Raw genomic sequence first — 26,026 nt, forward strand, 5'->3', positions numbered from 1 at the left:
TCATAAATTGTAGAATAATCAAAGTTAATATATAATAGGACTATTTTTAAAGTTAATGCTTAATTCGCAAAATGAATTTGTTTTAAATATGAAATATTTATATTGAATGTGAACCAATTAATATATTACTATAGTAAATTGAACTATAAATATTATAGTGAATCATATTTATTTTTAAAGGGTATTTTCTAGTCGCTTTCAACTTGCTTGCTTTAGTAATTTTCTTGGTATTGGGTCTGCAAACGATGGGCAATTCTTTTGTATATACTATGTTGCTGCCATTCATTTCCCTTGGTTAATTTAAACGACAGCTCAATGAGCTCAGCAGCAGTGCGATGACAACAGACACAGACGTCGAATGTCTGATGAAATGCGCCTTGTCATACAATTGTAATAAGGATTTAATTAAGCTTGCGCAGTGGAATGACTTAGATTTGCTATTAAAGCCAAAGCTACAAATTCTGAATCTGAATCATCATTTTGCAGAGTTTGCTGTAACTTTCCACTGCCGTCATCAGCATTATCAATTCACATCTTTTCGCGCCCCCAATTAATTAAGCTCAAGAAATCAGCCAGACAGCAAGACATTTGCACAATTTGACTAATAACCCGACGCAGCATCATCTCATTGCTATCAATTTACCCATTTTGCTGACCATTCGTTATCCAATTGTCTGCTTGAATAATCCAACCAACTCCAACGCAATCTGGCTCCCATCTTCCATCTCTCCCGACTCTTCTTCTACTTCTGCTGCTGCTGCTGTCTGCTCTTTATGTAAGAGTAAACGCTTCACAGCTCTTTACAATGCACTTGTCCACTTGTGCAACTAGCGCTGGACACTGCACTGCACACAAAAGCCAAAGCCCAGTGCCAAGTGCCATTGAGAAAGACTTTCGTTTTCATTAGAGGCACAAATCCCGCGACAGACAGGCCACAAAACCAGTCACTGAAGTGCGCTAACTTGCTGCCCTTCCCTGCTGGATTCGGACTTAGTTCGTGACGCAAGTCCATCCACTCTTGCAGCACACTGTGCCCTTGCCACATTGCATCAATCAGGCGGTAGTGCTTCAATAAAATAGAGAAAAGCAAAAAGAAGAAACACACACACAAACGCAACTGGACAGATTGTCTGTCCGTCTGCCTGGCTGCCTGCTTTGAAGGCAACTTTTCCGCCAAACAGACGGCAAAAGAAAATATCCAAATACATAACAGCAAACTTGTCAAGTGCAGGCCAGTTCATTTGCATACCCTGTATGCGGAAAGTGCACACAAAAGGGTAGCATAAATTCCCATAAATTGAATTTAATTGAAGAAAGACTTATGAACTTCAACTTTAGTATAACATTTGCTGCACATCAAAGACAACTTTTGAATTTGTAAAGTAATGAAAATATATATAAAGATTTTCGTCTCAGTACTAAGAATTTAGGTTTAAAAAGTGCTTCAAGAACATGAACATCTTAATGTTACAAAACATATATTGATTTCAAAAACATTTGATATAAGACCCAAGTTTTATTAATAAGAGGAAAAAATCGTATAGTTTCAAGATCAAAAATCTTTTTATAGAGTAAAACAAATATTACATTACATTTTTTCTTTTTTTGTAATCTAAATCGAATATTTTTGGATATTTGTTATTTTTCAGACTAATATTCCTAGTTTTAAGAATTGGTTCTTAAAGAGGTCTTTTTTCAATAACAAGAATATTTAAGAATTTAAGAATTTGTTTATAAAGTGATCTTTTTTTTTCAATAACACTATTTTTAGTGCGACTTTTCTTAATTTCAGAAATTGATCTTTTATTTAGTATAATCAGTGAATCTAAAATAAAGTTAAGACTTTTATACTCCCATTTATTCTAAGGTAACTCGCTCGTCTTTCACTTCGCACTTTAATTCACTTTTCGTGTATTCGCTGTTGTTTTACAAGCATTACACAGCAAGCTGTTGCTAAGTCGACAAACCGCGCAGACAGACAGACAGCAGGCAAGGACTGCCGGCCGGACAGACGTTTGCCGCATTACTCATACGTCGCGTTGCCCGACTCTCCGGAGAGTCTTCTGCCTGCTGCCGCTGACTTCAGCTGTGGTTATTTTTAATACCAAGCCACATAATTCATTGTAATTTGCCTGCCGCTTTACATTTTCCAGTTGCATTTGTCTTTATGGCTTTGACGTGCCACCACAACAGCAAGAAAAGGAAGGGAAGGGAGGAGGTTGCAAGTTGTGGCACGACTCACGACTGCCTGCCTTCCTGCTGCCTGGGCTTCTTCACTTGACTAACTGACTGACTGACTGACTGGATGGCTGACTCCTCTTCCTCTCCTCAACGTTGTGCACGTCACACGCAAATGCGCAATCTGCACACATCTGCCGACATATAGACAACTAGATATAAGTGTGTGTAAGTACATAAGTGCTTCATGAACTATGCACACACATGTGTGCGCTATGTGTTGGGGCTGCTGAAGCCTTGACTTTGCTTTGCCTTTGACTAATCTTGGCCTTTGCTCAATAACTGCCTGCTTTGCTTTGCTTGCAAGCTGCTTCATCAATCAATTTATCACCGCACAGACAAACACACTACTCTACTCTATTAAATGAGTCATTTCGCTACTCTACTCTACTCTCTCTCTCTTTCTCTTGGCAGGCAATTCCACAAATGGCAGGCGCAAACAAATTAGTCATCGCATCGCATTCATGACACAACTGTCGCCAGCTCTATACAAGACAAAAAAAAAAAAAACTACAGAAATTTTAAATTACTCTACAAATATTTAATACACTCTCAGAGTGGGGGAGTTACAAGCAGCACAACAGATCTTATCTTTTTACCCCCAAGTTCAGATAAAGAATAAAAACTCATCTGCCTTTGTCTTGTGCTTCTTCTTCTTCTCCTTCCACGCATAGCTACCAACTTTATAGCAATTATGTCTATTTATATTTAACTGATTTTTACAACCAGTTTGCGCTTTTTTGAAAAGTTGTCGCTCAATATAGTTGAACCGGTTTCTAGATGCGTATCGTTCAACACTCAGTCTACATACCAAAATTTCCTAATCTAATCATACCTCTTCAACTTATTAATATATGTATGTACACACATATGTATGTGAATATATATCTCTTTTGCATACCCGTTACTCATTGGATAGAAGGGTATTTGCTTGCGAACAGATATATATTGTAGAAGTTATTTAAGAAATACTTTTGTATGGGGAAAAACTACTACTTACTACGAGTCTTAGTATATTTTGCACTCAATGGTACATTTGGCATGAAGTACTATGTTCCAAATATAGCATTCGGTATATTTGTAGTATTGTTACACTCAATGAAATTTTGATTGTCATACTATATAAAAATACCAAATATAGAATTTGGTATACTTTGTTATCTGGTATATTTTTAATGTAGTACTATATCAATATACCAAATACAGCATTTGGTATATGTTTAGTATTTTTGAAATTAATGGTGTTTTAAATACACTACTATATCAATATACTAAATATAACTTTTGGTATATGCTCAGTAATTTTTGGTGTATTAATATACCAAATATAACCTTTGGTATATTTTGCACTCAATGGTATATTTTGAATATACCAAATATAACTATTGGTATAATTTTAGTATTTTGCGGTATATTAATTCGGTATATTTTAAAATTAATACATAGTGCGGTATTAATTTTAAAATATACTTGACTATGTTAAAAACTTTTTGACTTTATTTAAAATGTGTACCGGGTATCTCTAAGTCGAGCACACTCGACTATAAATTTCCTACTTGTTTTCTTTGAATTGATTCCAAAAGCCATGCAACATGACATGTGCTCGGACTTTCTAGAGTAGCGCGCAAACAATTGAGACAAATTTCGGTGTAATTAAAGCGACCTTTTGTGTCACACAAACGTGTTCTCTACTCTCTCCCCTTCGCTCCCCGCTCAACAACCCTTTCTAGCTTCTAGCCCACCCACACACACACATACCACATTTCTCAGCTAATTTCATTGATGAATTTTTATTAAATAAATTATTATAATGAGGCACATTCGCTGTCGTTGTCGCTGTCGCTACTGCTCTACTCCATGATAATGATGATGATGATGATGTTGATTGTGTGGCGCTGAGGCCAGAGGCCCGTTGCAAGTCAACGAACGCGTTCGCAAAAAAGACGAAGCAAAAATAAAGACACACAAAAAAACGGAAAAAGAAAACAGAAACGGGAACCTGCGCAAAAATACGAAGACAAAAAAAATTTGGCACAAAATGATTCGAGTGGAAGAAATGGCGATAATGGAAACGTGGCGCGTGTTTGCACTTTAGCGAACCCCAAACAAAGTCTTCTTTCAATTCTGGAAGACAACTTGACCAAACTCACACAATAAATAGTTACGTCTATTTATAGGCTCGGGTCGGGCATATTTGAGAAATGTCTATAAAGTGAGGCTTTGGACCGCGACTCGCTATAAATAGTGTGTCTTGGGTCTAACCTAATTGATTATGAAGAACACAAAGTAGACAGCCAGGCGCAGCGATTGCCGAAGCAAATGTTTGGTCAGCTCAAACAATCCGGCGATAAGGCGGAAACTGGCAAAGGGAAGCGGAGTGGACGGAGAGACAGAGAGAGAGGGGGGGACTGAGGCCCAAGGCAAAGTTCAAAGTCGCTGAATGAATGGAATGGGTTTTTTTTTTGTGAATGAAAGTGGAAACAAAAATATAGTTGAAAGATGTTTATCAACAACAAAAACAACAACAACAATAAAGAAAGGCGGGTCGCAAAGCTAAATAATTGAGGCATTGATTAGAACTTAATTAATTGAAATGAAATTTGCATAATTATGAAATTTGTTTATTTTGAAAAACGTTTAGTGTTGAAATCGATTTATAAAAAGAAGTCCGGGATTTATCAAGTTATAAGGAATGAAGCGTAGTATTTGGTATATTTAGTATACCGAATATTTGGTATATTAACTTATTTAAGATCAACCTGACTTTTACTATTAAAATTAAGAAATTTGTTCATATTAAAAGCAAATTTTAAAAAGCGTCAAATGTTGAAATTGATTTATAAAAGAAGTTCAAAATTTATCAAGTTATAAGAAATGAAGCGTAGTAATTGGTATATTTAGTATACCAAATTTGTAGTATATTTCCTATTTAAAATCAACCTAACTTTTACTATTAAAATGATATTTGTTTATATTAAAAGCAAATTTTAAAAAGCCCCATTTATAAAAGAAGTTCAGAATTTATGAAGTTATAAGAAATTAGACGTAGTAATTGGTATATTTAGTATACCGAATATTTGGTATATTAACTCATTTAAGATCAACCTGGCTTTTACTTGTAAAATTATAAAATTTTTTAATATTAAAAACAAATTTTAATAGCGAAAAATTCAAAAATCGATTTATATAAGAAGTTTGGGATTTATCAAGATATCAAAAAATAGGCCCAGTATTTGGTATATTTAGTATACCAAATTTGTAGTACATTTCCCAATTTAAGATCAACCTGACCATATTTCTTCTTTTTTTAACAACTTGACTTGTAAAATTTCTTAACATGATTCTCATAATGTTATCTACTACTAAAAACACTTCCCTATATTATAAATCCAACTTTTACAAATTTATTGCCAACTCTTTGAATAGTTTAAGAAGACACTCATAGTTTCCTTATGTGACAATCTCTTGCAGATTACGCATCTCTTGTGTTAGTCATATCAGTATTTTATCGATCTATCATACAGTTTATTTAAAGACCATGATTTCACAGCTGGGAAACAGCAGCCAGCTAATGCATTTTGCTTCGCTTGGCGCCGCTTAAGTGATTTATCTGAATTTCCTATTCCCTTTCTATAATATTTAAAATTTGTTTTCTTCCAACATTGTATCGATATATTTTGTAGAAAATAATTAAACTTGTCACTTACCTTTCAGTCTCCGATTCTGCATTTGGTTGCTGCTGTAGCTGTTGTATTTGCGTTGCTGTCGATGATGCTGTTGCAGCAGCAGCAGTTGTGGCTGCTCCTGCAGCGACTGCTGCTGCTGTTGCTGATGATGTCGATTGCTGTTCATCGCTCAGAGCGAGCGATGTTGTCGTTGCGTCTGTTGCTGTTCCGGCTGCTACATTTGCTGCTACATTTGGATTCGTTAAATTAACATTATTATTGGCACTAACACTCGCGATATTTGTTGGCGGAATCTGTTGTTGTTGCTGTTGGGTGGCTGCTGCTGCACCTCCTGCAGTTGATTGCTCATCCTGCAACACACCAGCGACCACCAGCTGTTGCTGCACATCAGCAATGGTTGCTGGCGCACTCTGCAGCTGTAACGTGGGTATGCCAGCTGCAGCAGCAACTGTGGTTGCTGCAATCACGCCAGCCGAAGACTCATAGCTGCTCATGTGCGACAGCAATGGCATTGTTTGTCCCTGAGTCTGTCCGGTTGCTGCTGCTGACGAGGGAGTTGCTGCTACGGCTGCTGCAACAGTTGCTGCTGCCGTTGCATTTGTGGAAGTGTTTGAAGTCTGTGGTGTTGGTTGCTGTGTGGCCGAGGCCACCGATGTTGCTGACACTGCAACGGCTGGAAACTGTGCTGCTGCTGTCGATGGAGCAACACCATCGATTTGCGATGTCGCCTGTTGCTGCTGCTGCTGTTGCTGATCCAGCTGGAAGTTGGGCGGTGGCTGCTGTTGCCCGGCAGCAACAGCTGCGAATGTGGGCGCTGCCTGAGGCGTCTGTGTGGCCGGCGACAATGGTTGCTGCTCCACATAGCTGCTGCTCATGGCCCCAGCCAACTGTGGCTCAGCAACAGGAGCAACTGTTGCTGCTGTCGTGGCATTGTTGTTGTTATTGTTGTTGTTGCTGCCGCCGCCGCTGTTGTCACTGGCGCCGCCATTTTGAAAGTGCGTAGGCGGCAAATAAGCAGCCGCAGTTGCATTGCCAGCAACATCCATGGCTGCTGCTGCTGCTGCGGCGGCTGCTGCCTGCTCCTGTTGCTTCAGTTGCTGCAGCGACTGTTGCAACTGCTGGGCGGCTGCTGTGGCATAGTCCATGGGCAACGTTTGGCCATGGGGTGTGCCATCCGATGTTGCATTGGGCGTGGCTGCATTGGCATTCACGCTATCGTAGAGTTGTTGCTGCTGCTGTTGCTGGGCATCGCTGTTGGCCGCATTGACAAATTGCTGCATGCCATGCACCACGGTGGCTGGCGCTGTCATGACGCCACTGGGCGTGCCAACAGCGGTTGCTGTTGCCTGCAATTGTTGATGCTGTTGCTGCTGTTGTTGTTGGTGTTGTTGGTGTTGCTGTTGTTGTTGGGACTGTTGCTGATGCTGCTGTTGCAGATGCTCGGCAAAATTCCAATTGGCATCCGCTGAGGCAGCCTCCACATGATTCTCATGCAGCATTGTGGGCGGCAGTATCATGCTCTGTGTAGTCTTTGGCGGCAATGTTGCTGCTGTTGCTGCAGTGGTCGCAGTGGTTGCACCTGCAGCCCCACCATCATCCGCAATGCCAGCTGAATCCGAATTACCAGTCTTTTCATTATTATTGGCTGCGCCCACACTGGAGTGATCCAAGTAGTCCATGCACATCCAGCGTCCACGCTTAAACGGCTCCGTCGACTCGATTTTAACAACCTTGAAGCGTTCGCTGCGATGCTGCGTCTCCTTCATGTCGTCCTTCTTCTTGGTGCCGCCCGGCGTCACCGCAGCACTCACCACATTGATAATGTTATCCGCCACATTCACCTGCACATTCTGTATGGTCTGACCGAGCGACGACGGCCCAATGGGATCAACCACAACGAGACCATACTGTGAACTGGTTGGAATAACGGGCGCCGTGGTGCTGAGCGCATTGTTCGCAAAGAATACCTCCTCCTTGGAGAATGTGTCCTCGGACATCGAGGGCGTCTCGTTCTCCAGATCCGTGATGCGACTGTTGTCGTCCGTATGAGATTCATCCAGATCATCGGCGGACTCATCGCCAGTATCTCCGCCGGCTGCATTCAGCTTGGCATGCCCGACCGTAACGGAGGTGATTTGAAATGAGGAAGTCGTCTTTGGTTTGCGATTGCTGCCAGCCATCGAGTTGCTGCTGGCAGCGCCACTCATGTTGCCACCGGTGGTTGCTGATGCCGCCTGCTGGTGTCCTTGGCTGTGGCTGGTGTGGTGATGATGATGATGGTGATGCGCATGATGATGATGTTGCTGCTGTTGCTGCGGTGGCGGCGGCTGTTGCAAGCTACGTGTGGTTGCTGCTGCTGCTGCTGCACCATTATTATTTGGCGAGCTGGCCTTGCCACTGGCAACACCACCGCCACTGCTGTTGTTGCTGCTGCTGCCACTGCTGTTGCTTGTTGTTGATGTTGCTGTCGAGTTGTTGGTGGCCGTCGAGTTGTTGGTGCTGCTCGATTTGGGCGCCAGCGATACACTCGATGCGCTGCTGTTCAACGTCAACGTGCTGCTGGCACGCGACACCGCCGAACTGCCATCGACGCTGACGCTGACAACAGCCGCAGCAGCAGCGCCGCGACTGAGCGCATTCAAACGCAAACTTTCGCTGGTGGTGCGCTGTATGTTGTTGCTGTTGCTGTTAGTGTTGCTGTTGGAGTTAGAGTTTGTGTTGTTGCTATTCTGATGCGCATGCGCCTGATGGTGATGCAAATGCGAGGCATGATGGTGATGATGATGTTGCCCACTGCCGCCCAACGAATTCACCTTCGTCAGCGGTGGCTTCTTGATGCTGGTGGTGCTCACCACGCCCACTCCCCGCGTCGGTGTCTGTATCGAGTTGCGACGCGCTGGCGCATTCCCTGGCCCAGTTGCTGTGCCACCTGTTGGCTTGAACTTGGCATTCAGATGACGATCGAACATGTTGTTGCTGCTGGCGCGTTGCTGTTGCTGCTGCTGTTGATTTGCTTGTTGTTGCCGGCGTGTGGCGGCTGTGGTTGTTCCTGTTGTTGTTGTGGTTGCAGTTGGATTGGCTACAATGCTGTGCGATTCTTGTGAGTTTTCTGGGGATGAGGCTGCTGAATTGCTGCCGCTTGCCGGACCGCTGTTAACAATTGTTGATGCTGCTGCTGCGGCGATGATTGCTGCTTGCTGTTGCTGTTGATGTTGCTGCTGTTGTTGTTGTTGTTGCTGATGTTGCTGACCGGAATCTTCGTTGGCAGCGCTTTGATTCTCGGCCATAATCGAATTGGATTTCAGCGTGCGCAAAGTTTTCAGCAAATAATCCAGATTGCTGACAATACTTTGGATTATTTTCGGAAACAAACAATTTCGAAAAGTTTATTCTTGTTGTTTTGGGTAAATGTTTTTGTTGTTTTGTGTTTTGTTTGTGGTCAAATTTGTGTAGTCACTTAAGAATTTGCTATTTAGTTTTGATTGTTATTAATGTCTGCTGTTTGTATGCAACTAGTTGCTGCTGTTGTCATCAGCTAATCACTGTATGTTGCTGCTGTTATCTGCTGTTGCTCCTGAATTTGTGGCAAACGATTTGCCCACTTCAAAGATGAAATTAGCGGCTGCCAGGCGACGACGACGATACATAGCGACCGTTGCGTTCCAGGTGCAACCAACTGACTGACGAATTACGACGGCGACGCGACGACAACAACGGCGACGGCAACGCGACCGCAACGATGACGACGACGACGACGACGACAACCAAACTACCGAAAACGAGAGACGCCCGCGAAAATTCAGTTGAATGATGTTGCTGTTGTTACTGTTGTTGTTGTGTGTGTTGATTTTGTTATGCTAAGTAATAAATTTAAATTTATTTGTTGCTGGCTTGCTTTTTTTGCAAAGCTATAATTTGCCTTTCCGCGTTTTATTAGCAACAACAACACGGACAATAACTACATAAGCCGCCAGCGTTGCCAGCAGCGCCATCTAGCGCTTGACTTTGGTTAGCGGGCGTTTCAATTTTCACATTCATTCACTCACACACACACACACACACACGAACACACAACACCACATCTCACACTCAGCGCAGCTGTTGTTGTTTGTTGTAGTTGATGTTGTTGTTGGTTGTTATTAATATTAATCACTTAAATCAACACTTAAATGGAACACAAATATGTATTTATATAAATTATGTTATTTATAATAATAATTAATATATATATTTTTTGTTATTTGTTGTTATACGGGTTTAATATTTAACTAAGAATTTTAATTTAACTTTTGCATGAAATTAAAAACTTTGTTGCACTTTTCACTATTTATTTCCATTTGTTTATTTACTTAATATTTTGTTTTGTTTGGTGTTTTTTGTCTCGCGGAATTATTATTCAATTTCTTTGTGCCCGTTTTACTAGCAATGCAGTAAAGCTGTAGAAATTTAATTCCTGCAAAATAGAGAGAGAGAGAAGAGAGAACATAAATATTAGTATAATTCAATTAAATGTCCATTAAATTTCAGCTATAATTAATGGCACTGCACAACGCGACGTATACGTAACGCGGCGATATTTTGGGCGTCGCACACAAATTGTTATTCTTTTAATTAAATGGAAACCTTTTGAGAATTACTTAAGATGAACTAAATATGCACAGCGGATTCATCGATTATTAGTTGTAATAAATAAGGTAATACAATGCCTGGGGGACCATGTAGTAAGTATCAAGTGTACAACAAACGGAAACAAAACTTAAATAATTATAGAAACCTAATGCTGCGGCGATTGCTCAGCTCAAGTGTAATTGGAACCTCCTCAAAGGCTAAACTTTCGCCAATCATATTTTTCCATTTCATAATAGCAATGAATCAAATCGGAAACCTTGAGCAACCAAAGCGCTAATCACCAAATAGGAGTGCAAAAAAAGGTTCTAAGCTAAATTATATATGAATAATGAAAGTATACAAATTTTAGAACTTTCCTACACATTTTTAGAACAATCTCTGCACATTTTATCTATTTCATAATATTATAAAATCAAATTGAGACTTTTCTTGATGATCTGCCAAAGTACTGATCACCAAAGAAGTGTGCAAAAATAAATGTTAAACAAAATGAAATATGAATAAGGGAAATATAACATTTTTAAAATTTTCTCTAAACATTTTACTAAACTAAACATTTTTTCCTATTTCATAATATTAGCAAATCAAATTTAAACTTTCTGAAACCTTTCTAGTTATTATCATTCATGAATCATTATGAAAATATCAAAATTTAAGAACTTTCTCTAAATATTTTACTTTTATTTCATAAGAAAAACTTTTGAGAACACTCCCTCAACATTTTTTCCATTTTATTATATTATTCTATCAAATTTAAACTCTCAGCTATGTGCTAATCAACAAAAATATGACTGTAAATTAAATTCTAAGCAAAATATACAAATTTTATAAGCTTCTCTACAGATTTTACTTTTATTTCAAAATATTTCCCTATTTCATAACATTATTAAATCAGATTTAAACCCTCTGAAACCTTTCAAGCTAAGTGCTAATCACCAAATATGACGACGAAATAAATTCTAAGCCAAATGAGAGATGAGTAATAGAAATATACAAATTTTAGAACATTCTCTAAACATTCTATTTCCATTTCAAAAACTTTTCCTATTTCATATTATTAAATCACTTCTAAGCCCTCTGAAACTTTTCTAGCTAAGTGCTAATCACCAAATATGACTGCAAATAAGTTCTAAGTTCTGAAATGCATGGTTGGATGCAAATAGAAGAGATGCTAAAGCAAATAAATATGATAATAATGACAGTATTATGCGCTCTGCTCTCTGAGAAACCTCTCTCCTAAGTATTAGCTTAAGCTATAGCTTTGGTCTAGCTATGTCAATGACTGTAGCTTTGTTTTTTTTGCATGTTTGCTGTATTTTGTATCTCTAGCTGTATCTGTTTCTGTCTCTCTAGATTTCATAACTGCGTAGTTCACTCTTGTCTCGTTATTAAGTATTTTGCTTGTGGTCATGATCGTGATAATGATCATCATGTTGACGATCAGCATGATGATAATCGTGCTGATGATTTTCAGTTTTCTTCTCCGTTTCGGTTTTTTTTTTGTTTTATTATTGATTTCATTATTTCTGTCGTGCGTCGTAGTTTGTTGAATTAGTTAAGTGCCACATTAGAAGAGCTTCCTTTTCTCCCCCTCCTTGTTTTGTTTCAATTTGTTTTTGTTTTCGTTTTTTTGTACTGCCTTTTTTTTGCATTGTCGCTTTGCCAAATTGTTTGATTATCAATGCGCTGGGTGCTGCTCTCTTTATTTTTTTTGTTCAGAAACTGTTTTAATATTTTAAATATTTGCTTCTTTCGGCTTTTTACTTTCCGCGATGCTTTCGTATTTCTGTGTGTATTATTTAATTGAATACGTTTACGGAAATAAACGCGCAATTGACGATTGCCAAAACAAACAGCACAACACACAAAAAAAAAGCCAGGAACTTGCTTTGCAAATTCAAGCATCGAAGTGTTTATACTCTTAAGTGACTAATAAATAATTTTGCTAAAAGAGTTTAACTTGATTATTGTCATGAAAATCTCTGCTTCTAAACTTTCTTTTAATTGTAATTAAATCTCTGCTGATTTTTTCCAATTTAAATATTCTTTTTAACCTCGCTTATTCCGCAGTTCTGCTAAAAAGTGAATATGCTCAATTTCAGAGAAAGGGAGAAATAAAAGAAGAGAAAAAAAGTGTGCAAAAACAAAACGCGTTAAATGAACGGACGCATTATATTATTTGTGTGTGTTTGTATTGGTTAATAGCCGTAAGCTTTGCCGATCATTCATAAATTGCGTGGAACTGTTTAACTTTCGTAGGTGTGTGTGTTTGCGTGTGTGTAAACGGGCGCGTGTGTTTGACGTTTTGAACTTTTGCGTGTGCCCCCAGCCCGAAGGCAAAGTCAAGACCTTGAAGCAACTCTTTTAGCCAAAAAAAAAAAAACAACTACAATATTTTGCAAATGACAAAACAAAAAACAATAACAACAAATCAGTTATAGGTCAACACTGGTCAGAGCACTCTCAGCAGGTGCTGTGTCGAGAGTCTATTGGCCTTGTTCTTGCGCAGGTACAAAAGTTGGTTAACAGATCTTTGTTGTTGTTTGTTCTTCTAGAGAATGGAGGTTAAGATCAGAGAATTCATCAGAGCGATCATTTCGCATATGGCAAATTGTTATTTGTTTGCAAAAAAACCAAACCAAAACACATGTGAGATAGATAAACGAAGCTAGAATTTTGTCTGTTGTCCAAATGAAACTGATCAATTTGCTCAAATGACGTTTCCCATGAACCGCAGAGCTTTAATAATGTTGTGGAAAGATTTGGTCGTTATATTTGATGGCAGCAAATAAATTAAACTTTTAATAGTAATAATACTATAAAGAGAAAAAGCAGCAAATCTTCAACTGAACTATTAATCTGAAACAGCTTATTTAAAGATTATCGATAATTGAACTGATCGATAACATCTTTAATATTTTGAAGTGCTTTAATAATAATGTGAAAAGATTATATTCACAATCTCAAATGGCTTAATACTAATATTAGAAATAATTATATGAAGAGAACATGTTGATAGTCCAATTCTAATTACTAAACTATTCCAATTATATTCCACTACCGCATTAATCGATAATTACAGTGATCGATAACATCGCGATGTTGAATACCTCAGCGAGATAAATACATGCAATCACAGTTGGTGCGATTTAGATTAATATTGGCTCGTTATGGGCGATAACTGATATTTATGTGGCTGCCACAAAGACATGCCACATCAAGTGGGTTATAGGAGCAGTGGCCCATAATCAAGGCATCTGCAATTGCACTTACACACGCTTGTATCTGCATATGAGTGAGTGTGTGTTGTCTGTGTATCCAGCAGATACAATTTGCCATCGAAGAAGGTGCCGCTGTAACTTGCAACGCCTGCCTCAACACAGAGAATGAGTGAGTGAGAGAGAAGAGGCAACAACGACAACGACGACAACGACAACTGCAGCAAGAACAAAGCGCAGCGAAGAAATGGCAACAGCAGAAGAACTAATTGCAACGACCAAGTATAAAATCGATGAAGCAAAAAATATAATGAAGAACCAACTACAACAACACCGACAACAACAACAACAACGGCAGATAGCGAGTGGAGACAAGAGCAGACAGAGCAGAGAAAAAGCGAGAGAGCGAGAGTGGAAAAATTTACAGATGGAGAGAGCGAATGCGCGTTAAACAAATTGCAACAATTTTCCCAATAGAGCAGAGGCAAAAACTAAAAGCGACTGAGACGCAGTGGCAGCAAAAGCAGCAGTGTTAGAGCGAGAGGCAGAGAGTGAGGCAGCCTGTTGGCCTCCTGCCTACACACACACATACACTAACAAACACACACACAGAGACACTAATACAAAGCCAGAGGCTGAGACACGCGTAACGCAGGCAGCAACGTGGGCGCCTACAAGTGGGCGGGCAAAGGGCTGCGGTCGGCGGGGGCCAAAGCATAGCAAACAAACAGTGCAAATTGGCAAAACGAGGCGAGAGCGAGAGAGCGCGCGAAAGCAGAGCACAAAGTGCAAAATGTGGAGAGAAGAGAGCGCGCAAATATTCTGTCGGCTCTCGCAATGCGCCTCGCTCTCTCGCTCTCATTCTGGCTCTCTCTTCACTTGGCACTGGCACTGAAGAAGACGAAGAAGACAGCTGCCGGTAATCAATATTGATGATAGCAGAAGCAACGACGACAACGACAACGGCAGCGCAACAACGAAGATAAAGAGCAAAAGGGAAAAGGTCAAAGTGAAATGCAAAATCAAAACTTGACAAAGGCATTTAAATGCAATTTAATTAAACACCAAAAGAAAATACCACCAAAAAACACGTAAAAGAGAGCAAAACATACCAAAAAAAAAAAAGAAAGAAAGAAAAAGAAAATGACTCATTAAACGCGTGAGAAAGGAAGTAGAGAATAGTTGAAGAAGAGCAAACACAAAGCACACTAAACAATAAGATATTGCATATCCAAAAGATACAAAATCTCTTCACACACTGCAAAAAAAAAGAAGAAAAAAAAAAACATATTCAATTATCAAAGCAAATAGAATCTCTGAAAGCAACTGAAACTGCCAAATGAATAAATAACAAAATAAATAAATTCATTTCTATTTACGATACATTTTCGTTTCGTTTGTCAACAATTTTCGGTTTTCGTTATTTTTTTTTTTTTTTGACAGCACTGCAGACGTGACTCTGCGCACATAGTTTGCCCCTTCTGCCCCCTGAATCGAAACTTGACAGACGAAGCAAAAATAAATTATACGTACATCAAGCTATACTTAGTTGCATAGAGTTGCCGTTGCAGCTTAGTATTTGTTATTAACAAAATGGCAAATTAAATAAACAATGCAAATGCTATCGATACATATCGAATTCAACGTAATGTAAACAAAAAGTCAGCATTTAAAAAAGCTCTGTCATCGATCCTGAGAGATTGCAAGAAAAAATATTTCACTTTGTCATGAAATACGAGAAGACGACGCCAAGACGGCGACTTTAGAACTGCGAGAGACTCTTCTCACTTGGCTCGGCTTGTGTCTGTCTCTGCCTGGTTCAAGGTTAATCATAGACTCTGCTGTCTGCGACTGCAATGTACTAAAGTCCCATCTCTACAATTCCAATAAGACAACGAACGGCATTGAGGCGAATACAATGTTCCAATAAGCAAAGTTCTTTGATCTTTAAGCGGAGGAATAAGACAATCGGAGCGATAATTACGGAAATATTGGAACGATTAGTTTTGTATCTAGTTATTGAACTCTACAAGCGAATTTAATTGCTTCTCATTAATAAAAATATTGCAAATCTTAATTACTGAAATATATCACATAATCTATTTATCGATTAACATTGAATTGTTATTTATCTATTAACAATAGTAGTTTTTAGTTCATTTAACTTTATGAACTGTCGCAAAAATATAAATTAGGGGTCTCTTTAATAGAAAAATTGTAATATTAAATTGTATATCTTCATTAAGGAATTATCTAAGCAAAATTATTGAACGAATGTTATCGATTGCCTGACTAGTTTAAATATTAGAAAGAAATATTTAACTTTTTAGTAGAATTTAACTTATTTCTTGATTCAAATGCGAACTGATCTAGTTAAAATATTGGAATTCAGTAGATTGCTTCAATTTAACTATCGATTAAAAGACGTATCGATTTAAATTACATTTTAAAGACGATTAAATTACATTTTATCGTTGTTTTTGATATTCAATATGAATCGCATCGATTTCCGCTTTATTGAAAACTGCACTTACTCTTTAGTAGAAGGTAATAATACTATATTCCGTAATAGGTTTTTGCAGCAACTGACTGACAACTTTGAGGCATCACCAGACTGCAAGTCTCGCATTACGTTAATGAGAATTCGACTTGCGATTTGATTGCATTTGAAATTCCTTGCAACAAATATTGGCATTGGTTAAAAGACATTGCAATGGAGTTGTTGCAGAGAGTGTAAACAATGTGCAAACAGCTGATTTAGTTATAAACAAAATGACTAAATTGCTTTGACAGCTGTTTTCTTCGCTTCGCAGTGCGAATAGCAACAGCAACAACAACACTTCCAATAGCAAATCCAATCAGAATGGAAAAAATCTATACACATGTGTGTGTTTGTGTGTGTGCAAGAAAGAAACAACAAGTAAAAAGGTACAAAGTGCAAATATTGCCAGCAGCAACAACAATAACTACAATCAAGCGAAAGTGAACGAAAATTGTAATAACAACAACAACAAGAGCGCAACGCATTTAATTCTGCTGCGGCTGCACTGACAACAACAACAACAACAGCTGCAAGGATGGGCGGATATCGACGTCAACGTCGACGCAGGGCAGCGCCTCACACACCAACACACACACGCACAAGCCTCACATATTTCTCAACAACTTTAAATGAATTTTCATTTTGTGTTTACAACATTTACGACACTTTTGTATATTTTGTTATTAATAATTTGATTAAATTCTTCACTCGCACACATACACTGACAATCTTTGTTGTTTATGGTTTTATTTTATTACTGTTTTTCATTTCTTTTTTTTTCTTTTTGGCTTTGACGTTCACATCGATTTGTTGCACTGTGCAGCTGACGACGACGACGACGATGAGACGGCGACGTCGCGACATTGCGTCGCTGCCTGATTAGATTTTTTGAATCATTTTAGCATTTTCATAACTTGCATATTTAACTTACACACAACGCCAGTTGCCAGCGTATTTTATGCATTTCAATTCAATGAAATTATAACGAAAACTGAACGGCCACAAAAGAAATATGTTGAATTTTCGTTTTGCAACTACAAATAAAACACTAAAAATCGGACAAAAGGAACAAAATTTGACGTGAGCGAGAGAGCGAATGAGTGAGAGCGCAAAACGAGTGTGCGAGAGCCCAACCACACACACACACATACGCACACACTACAAGAGCGTGAGCATGAGAGAGCGCCACACACAGCTACACAACAGCAGCGCGCGTGTGAGAGAGGGAGAGAGCGCACACTTCACATTAAGTAAACGAAGCTCGTGCAAGGCAGATTTGCAAAAAATTTTGCAAAAAAAAAAGCGAAGAGAAGAAAAGGCCAAGCCACTTTAAACATGGGCAGCCAGCAGAAACAACAACAATAAAGGGTATTAAACAATTTGCGGCGGCGACGACGTCGCCAAATGGCTTCCAAAAAATTTTTTTTAGGTTTTTTCACTACACGCACACACACAGGCGAACGAATGTATGTGCTTATACATATACACGCACACTGTCGTCGGCGTCCAGCAAACACAACGCGCACATATTTTTGTACTTAACAATTTTGTATCTCTTTAATTGTTTTACACACAATTTTCGGTTGATGTAAATTATTCACATTTTCAGCGTGTAAATGCACCATGCATTGGTGCCTATTTTTTTTTTGTGCCCGTTTCTTATTCAATTTGCACGCACACACACAGGCGCAAATGTAGAGAGACACGCACACACACACACATGCACTCACTCACTTTACACATTTTTTTTTGTGGTACGTATGTACAATATATATCGGCGCTCACTGCTCTGCTGTTGGGTTTTGTGTGCGAATTGGTTTTATATTTATGTGCTTAACACTTTGCTTGCCATTTACTTATTATGCTTGTGCTTGCGGTATTTGTTGCTATTTTCAATTACAAACTTTTCACCTTGAAATTTTTACGGCAGGCTCCGAACGGTCGACAGATTGTGGCGGTCGGGCGATAGACACTCGGTTTGATGCAACACTGAGCGCTACAGTGTGACCCGGAACTGGGAAGTGTCAATTTGCTAGCAAAAAGCCGACTTCATATCAAAATATACCAAGAAAGTATATTATTCAGTATTTTCCAACACTAAAACATTCTGGTATTTCATATTTTATTAATTTAAAAATATCGAATTAAGTAAATATTTATATTGTTTGCAAATGATTTAAATATTTAAATAAAAATTACATGTTTAATTATTATTATTAAATTATATTATTGTAATATTGTATTCATATATTTTAAATTATGTTAATAAAATATTAAAATCTGCTTGTGTATCTAAATTTTGGAGAATAAAATAATACACCCAGCTGTCATTGGCTTGAAAATGCACAGAAATTATAATTTTAATCATTATTAACTAAGTTGTTATTTATATAAATTAATATGATGTCGTGTCTAATAATTTTTGAATTGGCGGCAATGCGCGCTGCGTTGCAAAAGCTGAGTGATTTATAACGAGGGCTAGCTTTGTTAGCGTTCTGTGACGGCAACTGTTGCGGAACCGGTTCGTAGCGTTCAGTGTATGGAACTGTTGCGTAGCATTGTTGAGCACACGCTATTGGCGGTTATTTTTGAATGTTCAGAGAGTGGCAAGTTTTTTAAAGAGTGTAGAAAGTCTTACATCAGCTTAAATGTTCCTTCTAATGTTGCAATCTCTGGTCAAACAGAATCAATAATCAATTCGTAATGTAAACGAAATCTGAGACATAGGTCAACGTCGCAAATCGTGCTAATGATCAAGATTCCACCCCCCAAAACGCATACGCTGACCAGTCGACTGTGTGTTTCGTCTGCGTCGGAACGTGTTTTGGATTAGAATTAAGCCGATAATAACAGCGTCGGCCTTTGAAGATTGCAACACCCCCGCATTTAAATTGCAACGCGACGAGAAAAAATGAGGAAAAACCTCAAGGCAAAATGACCAACGCCAAAAGGGGAACCGTTGAATGGCAAACAGCAAAAGCAGCAGAAGCAACAGCAACATCCCAAGGACCGGACATGTTTTCTGCGTAATTAGTGCAAATGCCTATGTGTGAGGGTGCAGCACACACACACAAGCAGCTGCCACCCCTACTCAAGAGCGGGGGGCGGTCAGTGGAGCGTATGCCTTGAATTCTCGTTCTTTTCGCATTTTTGCTTTCTTTAACAATTTCCATTTGATTGCATTTCGACGCCGGTTCCCAGCATAAACACACACGCACACACACACACACACGCACACACATGCACGCGCTTAAACACAAACACGCAGCATTCATTAGGGTGACCAGCGTCCAGTTTCGCCTGAGCTTAACTGTCATTTCCATAAAATCCCAGAGTACGCACACACACACATGCATACACATTCAGCTCAATGACTTTGCCCGCCCACACACACACACACACACTCATACACACGCACGCACTCATCGACAGACGTATGCAAAACTTTCGTTCACTCTCGTCGCACTTTCTTCACTTCTGCCCTTGCCTCTAATTATGAAGATGAATGTCCTTATTGCTTTTATACGTTTTGCGTGCGTGTGTATGTGCGTATATGTGTGAGTGTGTGTGTGTGTCTAGTTGCCGACATTCTCTATTAATAATGCTTTCGGTCACACTCTGCATACATTCGTTGAAATTTGTTGCCATTCCCCCAAATTTGGACCACTAAAACTTTGCCATTGGCCACAGTGGGACAAAGCATACGGATAATTTGAATAAATTATCTTGAAACAAATTTTATACCAGAAAAGTAAATGGAATCAATTGAGTTGAACGATTCTAAACAGATTATGGAAAATAATTATGAAAAAAGTAAGCATATGAAAAATTTGAATAAATCATGTTGAAGCAAATACTAAATCAGAAAACTAAATTTACCAATTGAATTAAGATTTTAAACAGACAATCAAAAATAATTATGCAAAATGATAAAACAATTTAGAAAAATAATAACTAAATGTATGTAAAATAAATAAAATAACTAAAACTCATTTAAAGTAAACAGAGATAAAAAATTCATAATTGAAATTTCTTATAACAAATAATATAAATCGATTTAATACAAATAAATTGTATTATTATTTTTATTATTTATTATTATCAATTCCTTATTGCAATGAGATAAGGACACGACTAAGGCTTTCAGGCTAATTGATAACTTTTTGAAAATCACAAAAACCTTAATCCAAGCCCGGATCTTTTTGAGCTTATAACTTTTTCTTAATCCAAAAAAAGATTTTATGATTCTTTAAAATTTCTAATAACAATTATAATTTTTAACAACTCTACTGACAAAATAAATTTTTTTTTCTAAAAATTGCAAATTTCGCTTGCACAATTTGAATTTTATTTTAGCAGTTTCGCACCACTGTGCAACGAAACGCTTGTATGCTGCTTGCCACACGAAATGCGCGCAACTTGCTGCTTCGTCTGCCTCGCAGTAGTTGGAGGGAGCAATAATAAAGGAAAATCCGACAGGATGCTAATGCGTATTTAGTTATTTAGTTTATGTGTGTGCGAGTTGTTGTTGCTGCGTGTGTGAGTGTGTGTGTTTGTGTGAGAAGGGGACGCACGACTCTTCACACTGCTGTTTGTTTTATGTGCGTGTGTGTGTGTGTGAGTGTGTGAGTGTATGGGGAATAAGGATTTGCTCGCTTCTCCCTCCTAACTTGCCAGAAGTATTTGCATATTATCGATTTCCATGGCAAAGACATTAGATATGTGAATAAAGTAGATACATTGTCCAAGTATTATCCTTGGAAAACTTTTGGACTTAATGCTGCCCACATTTGATCCTTAGACAACGTTTTATAGAATATTTTCCTAAGTAGCTTTTAAGCTTAAGCGAAAAAAACGAAAACTAAACTAAACAATTCGATTTGCGAGCTGCTCGAAATTCGACACTAAACGTGGCCCAAAAGGCCTAAGAGCCAATTTGAGTTCAAGGATGATAAAAAAAAGAAGAAATGGCGAAGCGTTTCAAAGGACCTCTAAGCGGATTTCAACAATTTAAATAGAATTTTATATTTTTCTTTGCTCTCCTCTACTTTGCTTTTTTAGAGGGCAAAATGTCAAAGCTAAAACGACACGGACCCAATTAGATTTGTCCATCCTTCGACACACACACACGGACATGTGTCAACCCGCCTTCCTCTCTCCCTTCTCTCTTCAGTCCATTCTGTGGAGTGCGTGGGATTTTAGAACATTTGGCATTTGTTACAGAACGCAGCCTAAACAAGTCACAGAATTATGAAAAGTAATGAACTGTAAATCGAATCGAGGCGTTTTTCTTCTCTTCTTTTTTTTCTGCTGCTTTTTATAAACTTGACTGCACACACACTGCCTTCAGTCATAATTTCCTCAACTTGTTAACCGAAGTCTTCGCTAATGGCAACCGGAAAGCAGTAGTAGAATTGTTAGCTGAACAACTACAGAGTCTATCCTAACAATTACCAGTGAAAACTGTTCGTAAACTTGTGAAAATTCTGCACAATTTGACAATCTATAAAATATCTTGAGGCGCATTCCGAGAAAACTTGGCTTAACTCATTCTGAGTTTGCTAAATTCTTGAGAAATTATTCTATTTTCCACTGATGAAGTTTTAATAAATGTTCCTAGTATCTTTAATTTTGTAGCTCTACTAGCCATTTACATTTATCTATAAGAATTTCACCATTTAGCAAAGAATAACTAATTCAAATTTTTATAGTATACGAAATAGCTTTTTCTTAAATATTTTCTATAATATTTACTGATTTTACCTACCAGGAAAAAACAGTTTTTTCTTTTCATCTTGGAAATTGTAGCTTCTGAAAAGAAGAAATGGAAATGTTAAATTATTACAAAATGCAATATATTTTTAACTTAGAAACGAAGTAAATTTTTCTTTATATAAATAAGGCACATAAATTGATCATTATTATTTGAAATTTATTTCTTGAAGCTAATCACACATTCACATTTTCTGACTTGTTAAACAAAATTCAGGCTTACAGTTCAAAGTAAGCTATATTTTATATTTGTTTTTATATTGTATTTGTATATTAGTTGTTAACCAAAACCAAATAAATGAATGACTTTACTTAAATTAGTGCTTAAAAGTAAATTAATATAAATTAAATATCAAATATCAGTACCAACATTCCTAATTCTATCACAAGTAATTTCTCTTTTAAATGTTGATTTTCTTGACATTTTCTGAATTGTAAAACTAAATTCAGTCATAAAGTTCAAAGTAAGCTATATTTTATATTCATATTTATATTACCAAATAAATGAATGACTTTATTGAATTAGTGCTTAAAAGTAAATTAATATAAAATTAAATATCAAATATTAGTATCAACTTTCCTAATTCTATCAAAAGAAATTTCTCTTTAAATATTTACAATTTTTTCACAACAAACTATCGATTGACACTTATTGAACAGTAAAACAAATTCCAGTATTAGTGCTAAAAAGAATCGATTAGAAATTCAAGTGCAGTTCAAGTTAATCAATCACTATGCATCGCTGGTTCTTTGCCAACGAGCGGGAGGAATGCGTTCCCAAGCCACCCAAGGAGGATGCAAATGCGGAGGTCAAAGAGGCGCCCAAGATCGAGGAGAAGGAGCCGATCTACATGGATTGGCCTTTCTGTGTGATGGTGCGAAGACCGTTGCAAGGTAACGAGGTGGCTGCGATCAGTGGCAACTGCGATGAGTTGGGCAACTGGGATCCGAAGCGCTTCATTGAGATGGAGCGAAGTGCCAAATACATGGACGATGGCTACGAGACGCACAAGTTTACCTCAACGTTGCGCATTCCACGTCACATCGATGTGGAGTATCGTTATTTGATTGTGGCTATCGATGCCATGCGAGACGTGAGCATGGTGCGTTTCTGGGAGGTGCACAATGTGCCACGTATCATACGCACTTGCCACAATCTGTTGAAGAACTGCGACTACTTTGGTCAGCAGTATGTGGAGGGCGATCAGCATCAAGTGAATCGCGGCTGGGCAACCGATGAAACTTACGTTCAATTCAAGATCTTTAATGCTCCGTTTATTTGGGGGAAACAAAAGCCACGCGTGTTGCACGTTTACTTGCAACCGATGTACGAATTGGAGCCAGCGCTGTGTACATTGGAAACGGCACAAAATGTGCGATTGACAACCGAAAGTATCTTTCATCGTAATCCTTCGCTTGAAACGCTGCAGAATTCTCAATTAGCTCACACTGAGGTTGTGAATTTGCGTTACTCGGTCAAGTTGCACTTTCAGGCATCGAGTGGTGCGCGTTGTGGCTGCGATGATATGCAACTGTTTCACTGTTCAGTTTATAACTTTGAGCAGACTTTCTATCGATTAGATCTCTATACTTTTGCTTATAAGTCTGGCTATGATGAACCGCCTTATCACTACGGTTATGGCTTCATTTTCCGTCACCAGCTGCTCAACTCTGAAGGTTCCTTGCGCATCAAATTCAACTGCGCTTCGACGCATCGTCCGCTGATCGAGCTGAATGTCAAATATTTGATCATCAGAGCTTTGCCCAACATCAAGTGCAATCTGCGTGTTTCTTATGCTCGTTATTGGCGACATGGACATGAGGTTTTGGAGATCGGACATCGAGGCACTGGACCAACTTATCGTGTAGATGATCATGTGTATCGCGAGAACACTTTGTTGGCCTTTAGACGCGCTTTTCAGAATCGCGCTGATATGATTGAGATGGATGTCATGTTAACGAAGGATGCTCAGGTGATTGTCAATCATGATTTTGTGCTCAAGTTTGCTCAGAGCTGCGAAGCACTTCTCGACAAGACGTTGGACAACACGGATGTCTTTGTTTTTCCAAGTGAATCTTTGAATCGCTTGAAGTTACTCGCCATGGGCGCTGTGAAGTATAACGATCATCTTTTGCTGCCAATTCAGGCGTTAAACTACGAGGATTTGCTGCTCGCTCAGGCGATGCGTTATGCCGGCAATGAAGGCTGCAATCTCAATTGCGATGCTTATCTGCAGTCGCAGAAGCCTTTTCTGCTGCTCAGCGAACTCTTTGATGTGGAGACTTCGGCACTGCCCGAGAAACTCGGATTTCTCATCGAGATCAAGTGGCCGCAACGGGATAACAGCGGACGTTGGGAGGTGAATAGTTGCAAGCCAAGTTTCGATCGTAACTTTTATGTGGACACCATTTTGGAGCTGGTCTTTAGATTGGCTGGCAAACGTCGCATTTTCTTTAGCAGCTTTGATGCAGATATTTGTCTGATGGTGCGCTTCAAGCAGAACCTTTATCCGGTTCTGTTGCAAGTCCTCGATCATGAGAATCCCGTTCAATTCCTCGATCAACGTGTCAGCGTGCTGGACAATGCTTTGTTCTTCTCCCACAACTTGGAGCTGTTTGGCTTGAGTGTGCCAACGAATGTGGTGCTGAGTAAACCGCTGACTGTTGGCCAAATACGCGAGTTTCGTTTGCAGGTTTTGATTTGGGGTTCACATAATAATGATATCGCTGTGCGGGATAAACTGAAGCGTTGGGGCGCCACTGGCGTTATTTACGATCGCATCGATCAGCCCAATCAGAAAGGCGAACAGATGCAGGGCGTGGTCTGCTGCATCGACTCGGATGCCACACGACCCACCATCATATCCATGGAGTACATGGAGAAGATCAACAAGTGTCGCAAGCCATTTTGATGCGTATTACATATTACGAAAAATATGTTGTAAATGTAATTTTGAGAAATGTATTTTAATGCCAAATCAAGTAATTGTAAAGAGAGAAATATATTTTAAATTAAATAATCATTTACACAAGTTTTCTAAATTGCTTGACGATCGCGGCAAGCATCACTGCTACAGTGGCGTCTGAACAAGAGTGTACGAACTTTCTAAGCAACTACAAGCTGTTCAGCCAAGCAGTTCAACCAAGTGGTTCCGCTAAGCAGTGCAGGAAAGCAGTGGACAACGCAGCCAGCAGAGAAGTGAAAGATCTTTAAGAGGAACATTTTTCAATTGAGTGCAAACTATTTTCATTATTTATGATGCTAGAGAACTCTTCAGTTTCATCGTTGCTTTATACATTGAAAATATAAATAAGAAATTAATATTTATTTATTATGAAATTATGAAATTTAGTATTAAATACTAAAGAAAAGAGAGTGCTGGCGAGTGCGTTTAATTTCTAGTTTGCTTATAATACAAACTAGCAATTTGTGGAACACTGCCATCTGTTTGATTTATTTATCTTTTTCTTTCTTTTTTTTGTAGTTTCTAATAGCACATTGCGATTTTTCAATTCAGTTTTCTGACCATTAAGTATTTACCCATCACAGCACACGCCCCTTGCATTTATCAGTTGATCAACGTTGGGCAACCTCTTTAGGCCTATTCATCCCCTTTGCTGGCTGCAAACTGTTGTCATCGCTTGCCAGACACACACACATATATATACACACACACATACTCACACACTTAACACCCACGCAATGTGGAACGTGTAAAACTCATAAAACACATTAAATCCAATCGAATAATCGAAATGTCACATTAGTTTCTAAAATATGGCCAGCGAACACGTAAGAAAATGTCCCTTCTCCCTCCCCTCAACCCCCCAGAAATATCCTTGCGCCGTCCCCTGCTCCTCGGTTAAACGAGCACACACAAATGTGGCCCAAAAAACAAACCGAACAAACTCTTTTTGGTTTGAGCTGCTTTTTCTTGCAC

At 38.7% G+C, this 26,026-nt stretch overlaps 1 protein-coding gene and 1 long non-coding RNA gene across 5 annotated transcripts in view; one reads left to right on the plus strand and one right to left on the minus strand.

Annotated features, from left to right (window-relative positions):
* The window catches only part of LOC117563622 (protein bunched, class 2/F/G isoform), a 133,175-nt gene extending 114,858 nt beyond the window's left edge, over nucleotides 1–18,317 (minus strand). For 2 of the 3 annotated variants that reach the window (XM_034242027.2, XM_034242023.2), the window contains exons 1-2: nucleotides 18,225–18,317; nucleotides 5,946–10,377 (exon numbers count right to left, since the gene is read on the minus strand). In XM_034242027.2, the coding sequence (XP_034097918.1) occupies nucleotides 5,946–9,211 (3,266 nt within the window). In that variant the 5' untranslated portion in view covers nucleotides 9,212–10,377; nucleotides 18,225–18,317. Of the gene's footprint in view, nucleotides 1–5,945; nucleotides 10,378–17,244; nucleotides 17,322–18,224 lie in introns of those variants that run through there. The other variant, XM_052002673.1, reaches the window with a different exon arrangement.
* Nucleotides 1–26,026, plus strand: part of LOC117563629 (uncharacterized) — a 153,493-nt gene that overhangs the window by 89,733 nt on the left and 37,734 nt on the right. The window contains exon 3 of one of the 2 annotated variants that reach the window (XR_007954597.1): nucleotides 13,955–13,964. The exons of the other annotated variant lie outside the window; for it this stretch is intronic. This is a non-coding gene — a long non-coding RNA (uncharacterized LOC117563629). Of the gene's footprint in view, nucleotides 1–13,954; nucleotides 13,965–26,026 lie in introns of those variants that run through there. 2 annotated transcript variants of the gene reach the window in all.

The sequence above is a fragment of the Drosophila albomicans genome, chromosome 2L (genome assembly GCF_009650485.2).
Source record: "Drosophila albomicans strain 15112-1751.03 chromosome 2L, ASM965048v2, whole genome shotgun sequence".
Classification (NCBI taxonomy): domain Eukaryota; kingdom Metazoa; phylum Arthropoda; class Insecta; order Diptera; family Drosophilidae; genus Drosophila; species Drosophila albomicans.